General features: G+C 33.8%; 1 protein-coding gene across 3 annotated transcripts in view; it reads left to right on the top strand.

The window, feature by feature from the left end:
• RPS6KC1 (ribosomal protein S6 kinase C1) overlaps positions 1-12,974 on the top strand; it is a 207,038-nt gene that overhangs the window by 79,144 nt on the left and 114,920 nt on the right. For all 3 annotated transcript variants that reach the window (XM_063114826.1, XM_063114827.1, XM_063114824.1), the window contains 2 exons: positions 273-366; positions 9,380-9,742. In XM_063114826.1, the coding sequence (XP_062970896.1) occupies positions 273-366; positions 9,380-9,742 (457 nt within the window). The remainder of the gene's footprint in view (positions 1-272; positions 367-9,379; positions 9,743-12,974) is intronic.

The raw sequence follows: 12,974 nt of genomic DNA, 5'->3' as shown, positions 1-12,974 counted from the left end.
AGTAAGAACTTCCCATATATCCCTTCTTCCTCACTCCACCCCCAGCTTCTCCTGTTGTAATGTCTTGCCTTGGTGTGGTACATTTGTTACAACTGATGAACCAATATTGGTATACCTATTGATTTTTTTGAAAGCAATTGTAATCTAGTTTAATATATGTATATATAGTTTCTGTAATCCTTCTACATGCTCAGTTCAGATAAGTATTGTTTGTTACTGATTTTTTTAATGTTCTTAAAGATAATGAAATACAATTGCTCTGATCTTTTTAGGATGGAATAATTAATGACGGTTCTGAATTAATTGGTCCTGCTGAAGCTTACTCGGATTCCCGCGTTGATACCTTTCCTGAGTGTAGTGCGGAAGGTAAGAGATTTTAATTTTTTTGCATATCAAAGATATGACTACATAAGACTATTAATCATATCTGTATTGCCGGAAATAGATGTATGTAGGAATTTGAAGGTATTTTACTGATTCTAAGATACTTCTTTTCCTTCCTATTTTAGCATCACTGATATTGGGTGCATGGTATTGGGTTGATGGTATCTCACATTTGGTTGGAAGCTTTTTCTTTCTTAATGGTATATAAAATAGTGATTTATCATACAATTAATGGCAATTTAGATTTGATGAAATGTGGTATAATGAGTAATTTGGAATTTGTATTATTTAGTAAAAGAACGTAAAGTGTGTTTAGCAGTATTCAACTTTTAGACAATTTCAAGACTAGCTTAAAAAATTTAGTCATTTACCCAGAAAGAATAAACTTAAGGCAGTTTTAGTGTTTTTGATATGTTTTCTAATAACATGAGCCTAAACCAAAAGCAATTTTTGTACTTTTAATCCCTTTAATTCAAGAATGCTTAATCTCTTGTTTTATTCCTCTTTTAAGCCATACTTGAATTTATATGAAGATTTAAATTCGTACATTTTAGCCTGTGGATTTTCATAACTAGTTTTCTTTCAGGGAACATTATGGAATTAAAAAAAAAGAGATTTGGGAACAGGGTGGGGAGTATCTTTAAAAAGAAAATAGATAATTAGATTTGTTTGAGGTGGCTTAGGTTTGGTTTATTAAAGGTGAAATTATAGACTAAATATTTCCTTATCTCTTCCATGAGTAAGAGTATGGTAGAGGAAGATGCTTTGTGATTCTCACTTGGGAGGTAGCCATAATCTCATTGTAGTGCTGTTTCTGTGAGGGTACCTACTGACATAACACATCAGCGCCATATCGACATAGATCTGTTGCAGTAAATTCCTGTTTTGATTTGGTAAGAGCAAGTTTCTATCCATTCTGTGGGCTGTGCACTTTAAATTTTTTTACTGTTGGTGCTATCACATTGAGAAGTGATTAGCTTTTATTCTTTATCATTGTGCCTTCCATCAACTTAAAAGCAGTCTATTAATTTATACCTGGTGTTCTGTGTATTGTATGGAGGCCACATGCTCTGAGGTCTCAATACCTCAATACCTCAGTATCTCAATACCTTTGACTCCATCCTGATTCTGCCATAGAAAAACATTGTTGCCAGTAATTACACTTTATAATCTGTCATGTTTTTTAAGGGAAAAAGCCTGTTCCCTGTGAACTGTTTTAATTAGAGATCCTTGGTTGGGTTTGGAAAACCTGGCGTCTGCTTAGGATCCCAATGTGATTGATTCTAGAACTAGTTTTCTTGAAGGTGACTTTTTTGGATAACCTGATCTGGCTATTGCTTCAGATTCCCTACTCCTGAGAAAAAGGGGTACGTGTTTTCCATCTGTAAACCAAACTGATTCTGTGATGTCCAATAGAGAATAAGTAGGAAAATTAGGAAGATTTGTAGATGTTCAATGCAGTTCTTAGAAATGCAGAATATTTCTTTTCTCTCCCTGTTTATTTTTTTGGTACAGGAATCAAAGATTATGTGATGTGAGAGTGCTTTTTTTCTTTTGATATCCATAATAAGCCTTTATTACTAGGTGGGAGTCAACAGTGGTGAGAGGAGGGTGCAAGATAGTCATGGATGGGAGTGGTACAGAGGTCTTTTTGTCCTTTGCTGTAGTCTAGGAGAGAAGGGGAAGAACATTATTACAACGAATGCCTTTTCTTGGGAAAATGACTTTTGGTGTTCTAAAGTACTAAAGGTTGTTCAAGGTGAACAGGTGGCTGTTAAAGGAGATACAGCCAAAGCTCGGGTGAGCATGTAATTTATTGTCCAAACTTGGACACTTCTAAGTATTAAAGACGAGATGCTATTAATACTTACAGCAAGACCAGAAGCATGACACAGGACTACCCCAGGCAAACTGGGCTGTATGGGTGACCCTACCTAAAACAGTTGCTTCAGGATTTTTCTCTGAAGTTTCAAAAAGATGTGTTTTCTTTGGAAGGATTTATAGTGGTTCTTTTGTTCTAAGAAATTAAGCTATACTTTCTCAAAGATGAAAGATCTAATTGGTTATTAACATCTTATTTTCATTTTAAACTTCTATCTTTTTGTTTAATTAAACTTAGTTGTGCAGTTACTGTGACATTTGTGGAAACCTGCCCAAATTGGTGCATGGGAATTGAGCTTCTTGACATGTTTCTTTCATCTGTTGGCCTGTTTGAAGGATGTAGGTTGCTTTACTGCCATGCTGGCCTTTATATTGGAGCCTTTGATGTTCGTGTAGTCTCATCTGGTAACCTGTGTCATTTCCTCTTCCTAATACATTACTTGACTTCCTTTGCAGTTATGGGAGGGACATTTTCCAGGTTCATGTAGCAAATAAGAGAAAACAACTAGGTCATCGTAACCTCAAATATAAATCGAGAGATCAGCTTCTTATACTCTTGTGTAGTAGATCTTAAGAATGAATATTCTTAAATATCTCCTGCAATAACAGAATCTACTTTTTTGGGGGGGGGTGCGGAAGGGCTGTAAAATTGTTGACTAAGAACTCCCCAAGTGCTTGTCGTAACAGTTGTAGAGACAAGAAAGGATTTATTCAGGTGTTTTGAATTAGCCATTTTGAGGATAGCATCTATTGCTGGTTTTTGTGATTCCTTGAAATGACATTTAGCCCAAGACTTGTTATATTTACTTGATGGGAGGATAAAAATTCTTTACCATATGGAGGCAGGCATGAAGATTGTAGTTAAATTATTAATTTGAATGGTGTTGATTATATTAAAAGCATTGGGGAGTTAACTGGAAAGGTGTATAGTTACTTAGGTTTTTTTTTTCTTTGCATGAGAAACTCTTTAGTTATTTAAGTTTGAAAAAATTTCTGTATCAGTATACCATTTCTTTTTTTTATTGTGCTATTTTCATTTAGCAGATTTAAAGTTGGCACTTTGATGCAGGATCCTTTTAAATGGGAAATTTCTTCAGTTGATCGGCTACTTAATAACTTAAATCTATTTTTATGATAAAGTCTGTGCATTAGGATGTAGCGTAAGATGAGAAAAATGTCTACCTAAAAGTAATTTAAATTTAAAGTAGAATTTAGTGCATATGTCCACTAGGTGGCACCATGAGAACTCTTAATTTTGTCACTGGAATTATTCTAGGCCTTCTATTATGTTAGAGTATCTATTACTTAATTAGTTTGAAGAAATTCTTTTTTCTCTTAAGTGCTTATTTACTGTTTTATTTGTTGCCCCTTATTAATTGAATTTGCTTTGGTGTGGGAGCTTAAAATAAATAGGAAAAAAGAACAGGTCATTTTTCTCAAGATAAGCACAAGTGAAAATCTGTTAGTGTGAATAAGTATGTGTGCATATAAAATAAATGATACAGTGATAAAAATTATAAATATTTACTCACAAATCTTAGAGCTATTGAGGGTAATATTGTACATTAGGAGTTTAGGAGTTGGATGGGGCAAATAACAGAAAATTCATGATATTGGAATCAGGGTTTTAGTGTAGAAGACGTTAGAAATGATATAGTTAATATATATGTAGTTAATATATAGTTGAATGATATAGTTAAGGGATTTAACATCCCTTATTTTACAGCTAAAAATTGGGAGTTTCAGTGAAGTTAAGTCACGTGCCTAAGGTACTCCAGGTATTTGGTAGCGCTCACAGAACTATATTTTGAAATGAGATTTGGGGGGTGGCTGGGGGGAGGGCAGGGAAAATACATATTTGCTGTAGAAAGTTCAGCATGAGCTCCTTGCTTACTGGTAACAGGTATGATATCTTGGCACCCAGAGAAGGTTATGGAGAGTAGCAGAATAAAAAGTTCATTGGGTAAAAAGGCAAGCCACGTGATAGATCTTTATTGTTCGTGATAAGATAACAGTATTAAGGTTATAATTGGGATTAATGTGTTTTCTGACATCATTCTTTTTTTCCCCCAATAAACAGTAGATAGTCTGACGCTCTTTTCATAAATTTTCAAGGGTGAAGCATAGACATGTCCCAAGTATGTTACAAAAATGTGAAACATCAAAAGAATAGATCTTTTTAATAACAATAGCTACTGCTAAATGATGAGTAGGAATCTTAACTAGCATCAAGCTTTAGATTTAGATATTTACTTAAAATCATATTTATAAGGGCTTATTTCTTAATGGAGACTGATATGTTTGTCTTCTACCTCAGGGTAACCTTTGTTCTGCTGGCTAGATATCTTGCTTTGTGCATGAAGCATGAGTCATTGCTACTAGGAAAAAGAGAAATTCCCTTTTGTTGACTATGGCAATATTTGAACCTCAGGGCTCAGTGAAAGCTATCAGCTAATAATAATGAGGCCATGTATTTTATATATAGTCACCCATGAGAGACCACCTGTTGTTCTAAAGGAAACTGATCTCTTTTTTACAGATGGTCTTCAAATACAGATTTCCAGTAGCTTATAGTATAAAGATTTATTCTATGGCAACTCAACCTTTTCCCCTGGGGCCTGTCTTTCAGAGATGGTGTCCTAGACAGAATTCACTATACTGCCCTACTCTGAGCAGTTCAAAGCACAGAGGTAAGGGTAGGTAGGTGAACTGGGATGCTAAATAAACCCTTCATGTCTGTAGCTTCTTTTTAACAAGTCACTTGGGGCCCTCTAATAGCCCTGATACTCGAATCTCTGTGATATGAACCTGGAGGCAGAACGCTTTCATAGAACCTTTGACTTTTTCCCCTTGTATCACTTCCAAAAAAAGCTTAGGTTTTTGCCTTGATGGTGTTGGTGAAGGATGCACCTTTTACTCTTGTGATGGCCCAGAGGGCCCCTTTAAGTATGGATTGACTTCAGGTTGGTTTAACTTTTGACAGATAGTCTCTATATTGTATCAAATGTCAGTGGTTGTGCAACCCTGCCTTAGCCACAGTGTTCTTCCTACTTACCTAAACTGAGAACCTGTTACTTGTAATAAACAACTCTCTTCACCACAATAGCAATGAATCTCATTTATACTCGTATATTACATGAAAATATTCAAGGCTTAGGTTGTGTTTTTGACTATATACACTGCAAGTAATCATCTTCTAGTACTTGCTAATATCTTCCTCTTTACAGAGAAAATGGCTATTAATATTTAGTGTATCTTTCTAGCCAAATTTTCACTAATTTCAGCGATGGACGTTCTTGTTCATAGGTTTCTTTGCACATCTGTGATTATTTGTGGTGCAAATTGCTGAATTTCTGGGTCATAGATATAGTCAGTTTTTGTGCTTTTGAAATGCATTGCCAGATTGTCTCCCAGAAAGGTTAAACCGGAAGTCTTTTTGTTTCCCTTTGCTTCTCCCAGTCTGGCTAAAAAATTTCTCTTCTTAACCTTCTAGGTTTTTTCGTTTGTTTTCTTTTAAAGATTCTTCATTTAGAAATTAGGTAGAATTTGAAAAGGAAACACTTTGTATAGAATATTTATTTATTTACTTATTTTTACTTTCTGATTTTGTTCCTAGTATTTTGATGGTCTTCCTTTCCTGATCTAATTTCACTTAATTATGATTGTGTTTGCTAATAAAATAAGGTTGGAAAGGTAAGAGGAAGTATGACTATGTTACTAGAATTTTGTGATTAAAAGCCAAGAAACTGAGTATACATAATTTTACCCTTTTGCCCTTTGGTATTATTGTTCTTGTTAGAAAGGAAAATCAGGCAAAGCATGAAACAGAATAATGTGATAGATGGTGTGAAGGTTAGAGTGACAAGACACCGGAGAACAGACAAAAGATCTGTAACATAGCATTTCCTTTCTTTTGTGATTAGCTGTATAAACCAGAACTTTTTCACCAAGTGTATCTGTTTATTAATTTCAATGGACTAGGTTATATAATGGCACCATTTAAGGAAATACATTTGTTCTGAAATACATAAAATAGTTAATTATTTTAAAAAATCTTATAAAGTTTATATATTTCTCAGAACTGTATATAAATAACTTTGTATATTGCTATAAAAAAGTTTGTCTATGAAGTGCTGTCTGTATGGCTGAAATGTCAGAGAACTGAATAGATTTCTACTAGGTCCAGTGAATCTCATTTGAAATTGTAGGTTAAATGAAATCTGTTGCTTTTGAAATCTATTGGGAGAAGAATTAGTTCTTTATGGGCATTATAAGGACTTGGAAAAAAAAATTGAAAATGAGGATATATTGACAGAGTGCCAAAGTAGTGCTTGAAGCTGATTTGAAATTTGAGCTTAGCTGCTAGTAACATGTTTTTACCGTAACTTACTCTATTTGATATGAAGTAAGCAATTTGATCTGTAATAGGGGTTGGCAAACTATGGCCCGTGGGTCAGATGTGGCCCGCTACTTATTTTTGTATGTCCTATGAGCTGAGAATGGTTTTCACATTTTTAAATGGTTGGAAAAAAAATTATTTTGTGACATGAAAATTATTGGGAATTCAAAAATTTCAACATCTGCAAATAAGTTTTATTGGAACACAGCCATGCTTATTCATTTATATATTACCTATGGCTGCTTTTATGCTATAACAGCAGTGTCAGGTAGTTGTGACAGAGACTATATGACTTTCCAAGCCTAAAATATTTACTCTCTGGCCCTTTATAGAAACAAGTTTGCTGATCCCTGTTCTAGAATTGTACAGTCTAATCCACCTTTAATTTTGACTTAGTATATAATCCTGAGTAAATCATTTTCTTTTTAATGTATTTTCTGAGAAACTTAGCAGTTAATATTCAATGGGGCTGCAGATCTCATAGTTGTTTCCAAATCTGTTTTTTTTACATAACCCTATTGTCAGTCTTATTTAATTATATAGATCACTGGCTCTCAAAGTATGGTTTTCAGACCTCTGGATGTTCCTGAGATCTTTTCAGGGGGTTTGCAAGGCAAAAATTATTTTGGTAGTAATGCTGACAAATTCTTTGCCATCTCACCATGTTGACATTTGCACTGATGAATGCAAAAGCCATGGTGGGTACAAGCACTGGGCCTGGGCACGAATCAAGACAGTGACAACAAACTGTAGCTGTAAGCATTGCACATACTTGTAGTCCAACCAGTGCTAATTTCTCCTAAGAGTATTTTGATAAAGCAGTAAAAACTGTTAATTTTATTAAATGTCAATCTTTGGGTACATGGCTTTCTAATATTGTGTGTGACAAAGTGGAAAGTATGCATAAAGTATTCTGTGTACTGAATTAACGTGGTTTTCTTGAGGAAAAGCATTTGTGCAGTTGTTTGAGCCATGAGCTGAACTAGTTGCTTTTTTCATGGGACACCATTTTGCTTGAAAGAATAATTAACTATCGTTATTCAGACTTGGGTGTTTGGTAAAGTTTTTTTTGAAAGTGAATGAAATAAGCTGACACGTCAAGGAAGACAACTGTCGTAGTATTTGTTGCCAATGATAACATTCGAGTTTTTAACCCTAAATTAGGAATTTTAGATACCCTCTGTCTGCCACTTTGAGTTTGACAGTTTCCCAATACTTAAGAATTTTTCTATGAGATCTGGTGGTGATATTAGCAAATGTGATTTTGGGGGGTATTGTAATAACGAAATGTGGTATCAATATTTGGAAGATCTGTGTAACTTCGGGAACCAATATTTCCAAAATGACTACTGTGTAATGTTACAAATTCATGCATGGATAAAAGATCCATTCAGTGTGTAAGACAGACCAAAGGATTTTAATGTAACAGAAATGGAAATTTCATTGATAGAATTTTATATTCCACATTGCAACTAAGTAGGAGCTTTAAGAAACTACTACTTGTGGAGTTTTGGTATAGTGTCAGAGAACAATATCCACAATTATCTGGAAAGGCTACTAAAATACTTGTCCCTGTTTCAATTATGTATCTATCTACCGACATTTTCTTCCTATCTTTCAACCAAAACAACACATGATAACAGATTATACGCAGAATCAAATATGAGAATCTAGCCATATCCTTTTTAGCCAGACATTAACAAGATTTACAAAAATGTAAAACGGTGCCACTCCTCTCACTAAATATTTTTTGTGTGTTTTGGAAAATGTAGTTATATTTCATAAAAATTATGTTAACATGTAATGGGCTTTAATGTTTTATTTAAAAAATCATTTTTAAGAGTGTAAAGTGACATCCTGAGACCAGAAAGTTTGATATCTGTTGTAGATTATGCTCATTTACCATGATGTCAGTTATATGAAATGAGAGAAGTAATTGTTACTGCTAAATAGTTCAGTGGCATCTATTATTCATTTTCTGTCTGAAAACTAAGGTGCAAATGTAGACCAAAAGTTCTCTCCAAAATCTTGTGGAAGAGGGTGAAAAAAATTTTCTAAAAATTCAATTCTTAAAAAAAAACTAAACAGCGTACATTTTTCAGATATCAATGGTAACTTAAAAACTCATCTCTGAGGATGTATTGTTTAATCATTACATAATTATTTTATAGTTGTTAAATTGTTATAATTTAATGATAGTCTATTATGCTTTATATGCATTAACTCTATTCCTCATTTAAAGTCTTGTGTAATAAGTAATATTATTAAATAACTTCTATTGGTGGCACAGTAAGTTTTAAGAGCTGGGATTCAAGTACTTTTTTTTTTTTTTGGTCTAACTCCAAAGCTCTTACTCTTTTCCCTTAATCATAATGCTATTGTTTTCAGCAGCTGTGTGTACAAGCAAGAGTTTTCTGTAAACAATTTACAAGATCTTGTGGTAAAGGCTCCTTTTGACAACAAGGATAGATAAAGATTTGTCTTCAATTTTACTTTGAGGTTTTAGGCAAAGAGATTGTCTTCTAGAGCTACAGAGAGACAGCGCAAAAGTGAATGAACTAAGATGAAACAAATTGCTAGACACTGACTTCCATCAGTAAATAACAGCCTTCCTAATTGACTTGGATAATATGAAAAAGTCAATAGTTAGCATGATTTGTATTATTTTGGCTGATTCTCAATTTAATATGTTTACTGTTATGATCATATTTCTAGGCTTCTCCAGTGACAGTGATCTGATATCTCTCACTGTTGATGTGGATTCTCTTGCTGAGTTAGATGATGGAATGGCTTCCAATCAAAATTCTCCCATTAGAACTTTTGGTCTCAATATTTCTTCGGATTCTTCAGTACTAGGGGCTGTTGCTTCTGACAGCGAACAGAACAAAACTGAAGAAGAACGGGAAAATCGTGGCCTCTTTCCTGGCAGTTTAAAACCCAAGCTTGGCAAGAGAGATTATTTGGAGAAAGCAGGAGAACTAATAAAGCTGGCTTTAAAGAAGGAAGAAGAAGATGACTATGAAGCTGCTTCCAATTATTATAGGAAGGGAGTTGATTTACTCCTAGAAGGTGTTCAAGGTACAATTTTATCTATATTAATATGTTTTGGAATGTTCTAATGTTGGTGTTTGGAAAAAAAAGTATATAAATATAGCCATATCTTCTGTATAATCCTATGTAGGAACAAGACTGAGTGAGGAATTACTGAAGCTTAAATGACATATGGATATATACTTTTAATTACATGAGATGTTAGACATTATCAAAGGTACTTAACACTCTACTTTGATCAATTAATCTACAAAAATGGTGTTTTTTTTTTTTTTTTTTTAAGTCAGCAAGTCTCCAAATCTCTTGTATGAATAATACTGTTTTTTTCTGACTTGGCTACAGTGTTCACCAGCCTTAACCTCTCTCGGGAGTAATTCACAGAGATTCTCTAGTGCATTTATTCTTGATGGCCTGAAGAGACAGAATGAAATGGGCTTTTATACTAAGAGCATAAGAGGTTCTTGGATTTGCCTTCTATTCTGTTCTTCTGTTCTTTGTTAGTTGCAGTAAATTCTCATCTAATTAATGAAGGTGATACGGAACATGTAGAGCTGAGTGTAACTGAATGTCTGTATAAGTAAAATTTACCGTTTTTTTTTTTCTTTTAAAGCATCAGCTTTTGTTTTAGTCCGTTGTCTTTTTGTTATAGAAGCAGAGTGAAACACTCTGCAGTTAGTTACATGACTTTTTGGACACAGTAATCAAAGATTGATGTGACCTTCTTTCACTGATTTTCTTTCCAGAAAATCATCATTTTCACTGTTGTTCTGTGGTGGCTTTGACTCATCAGTGCTGTTCAGATTACCACAATCTCTTGTATTATTAACACTTTTTATGACAGTACTTCTTCTCATTATCCTTTTATCCTATAGTCCAGAAGCCTCTGTTTTTACTCTTTTTAGAGTATAAACTTTCAGAATTATCATATGGCATATAGGAGTATACCTTGCTGCATAGAGTGGAATAGAGAGTTTGTGAGGGGTCCTACCTAACTGCTTCTTAATCAGGATTTTGACCAATTCTCGTTTTTAGCCTTTCTGTCCACTTCTACAGCTAGCTAGTGCCACCAATTCCTGAACTTTTGGAGAGTTTACCAAGCCATGTAAGTTAGGCAACATTCTTGAATTTCCCAAGTCAATAATCTCTCATCCATCTACTTTCTATTTTCTAAAATTTTGATGCTTTTATCTTCTCTCTCAGTTTCTTTGTCCTTGTGGGGTTTTGCCTTAAAAAATTCTTTTACATCCATGTTAATGGAGTTTCAGGAAGGAACATAGCTAAATAAATGTGTTCAATTTGCAGTTTGTAACTGGAAATTCAGATATGATTGCTACCTATTTTGTTGGATCTGGGGATCAAAAAGCTATTGATGCTTTTGTGTGTGTAGCAATAAGAGGAGTAGGAATCTTGTGTATTTCTTTTTTGGTTAGTAATTATTGTCTTACTGAAGTTGCTGATATAACCTTTGGAGTCTGTTAATACACAGTTTCAAATAACTGACTCTAATATTCTTTTCCCATTAAGTTTGTCATCATGATGTGGTTATATAATTTTAGCTATCAATTTTAAGGTTTCTAATTGAGAAACTAATTCTGAAGTCACTTGTTCTCATGGTTTGGTTGATAGAGTTTGATCCTAATTTTGTTTTTCATATGCTTTCATAGTCTGTTGGGGTTTTTGTTTATTTGTTTGTTTGCTAATGGAACATTCTGGTCATAAAGGTCTACTCATTTTTGTTCTTTGCCTTAACTCTCATTTTGGGTTGGGAGTTTAAAATGGGGATGAGTTGCAAAAAATCTGCTCTAAAATTTTTCTCTTTTCTTTTTGGATAGATAATTATGTGTTAAAACATCACTGGTATTTAATTGACACAGATAAAACACATCAGTGTGACGTTTTTCTGTCTAAAAGTTATTGGATTTAATTATAGAACACTTCATAATGTTACCACTTGATGGCACCAGAAAAATAAAAATCTGCTTCAAAATGAGAATTATAGATGCATATCAGCAAATAACAAAGAACATATTGTTTGGTTAGTTATTTTGCTGATTACGGTGGTGAATTATTTTTCCCCTAGATTTTGATATTAAACCTACTAGACCTCTATCTTAAGGAATGTTACCATTTAGACATAGATCTTATTGTTTATTAATAATGTGAACAATTTTTATTCAAACAAACTATGGGAACCACAGTCATGGAGTTCTAATTTCTGACCAATTTGTAAAACAACCTGTTTCAATCCTCATGGTTATGCATATGAATGTCAAATGTAGTCAGTTCTTATAGTCCATGGATTCTATTAAAAGTAAACCAGTTGCCACCTATCAGACACATGGACATTATCCTTTAATCTGTGGGGAAAATTGGGGGCCCTAGCTTTGTGAACTTGATTTCACGTTTATGCCCAGACGAGATATTTCCTTGGGGAAAGTTTGTTCCAGTGTGACAGAAATGTTATTGAAATACTATAATCAGTAAGATGTATAAATCATTTAAATTTGATTCTTTTTATAACAGTTGTTCTTGTGACCTTGGTTTGGATTGGCATGCTTTATAATAAAATAATTATTTCTGGATATCTGATAATCCAGAGAAAATAATCTTTCAGAGCTAAGTAGGAGTGCTTTATACAGAGATTCTTATGGGCTGGCAGATTTTGTTATTTCACTACTAAACTATTCATCCTAAAGGAGTTTATCTGGGTTGTTAGTAGATCTGATAAAGAAGGCTTAATGTTTTTCTTACTTAACTGGTGTTTGCACAGCTGAGACTAGATGCAGACTGCAATAGCAGCAGTTTTATTTGCCCATCCAGCAGAGAAAAAGCATACCCTGATAGTGGTAACTTTGAATTCTTTTTTTTTGAACCTGACAGTTCCCTTATTCCCTTAGTCTGGAAATGGCTCTTGAAATAAAGAAGGTACCATCTAGTCTTCTAAATCATCAGTCTTTATGGACTTAAGAGAGAAAATCCAAAAGTCAAGGTCAAAGGAATCCTTGAATCTTTGAAGATAACGTTGCAGTACATATCATCCTTTCAAATCTATCTTGCTTATATGTTACTGGAAGTGGCTGATATGATTAATCTGTATTCTGAATGTGGACTTATTGGAATAGTTGTGATAACTTAGAGTGGCAAATGGATTACATAAAGGTATTAATGAAGTGTTTAGATAACAACAATTTATTATGTATTACGTGCCTTTTACTGTACAAAGGTGTTTTTCTTATGTTATTTTTAATCTTCAGAACAA

This window comes from Cynocephalus volans, chromosome 11, assembly GCF_027409185.1.
Source record: "Cynocephalus volans isolate mCynVol1 chromosome 11, mCynVol1.pri, whole genome shotgun sequence".
NCBI classification, from domain to species: domain Eukaryota; kingdom Metazoa; phylum Chordata; class Mammalia; order Dermoptera; family Cynocephalidae; genus Cynocephalus; species Cynocephalus volans.
Note: the sequence above shows the minus strand (reverse complement) of the source record. Positions and strands in the feature narration are given on the sequence as shown.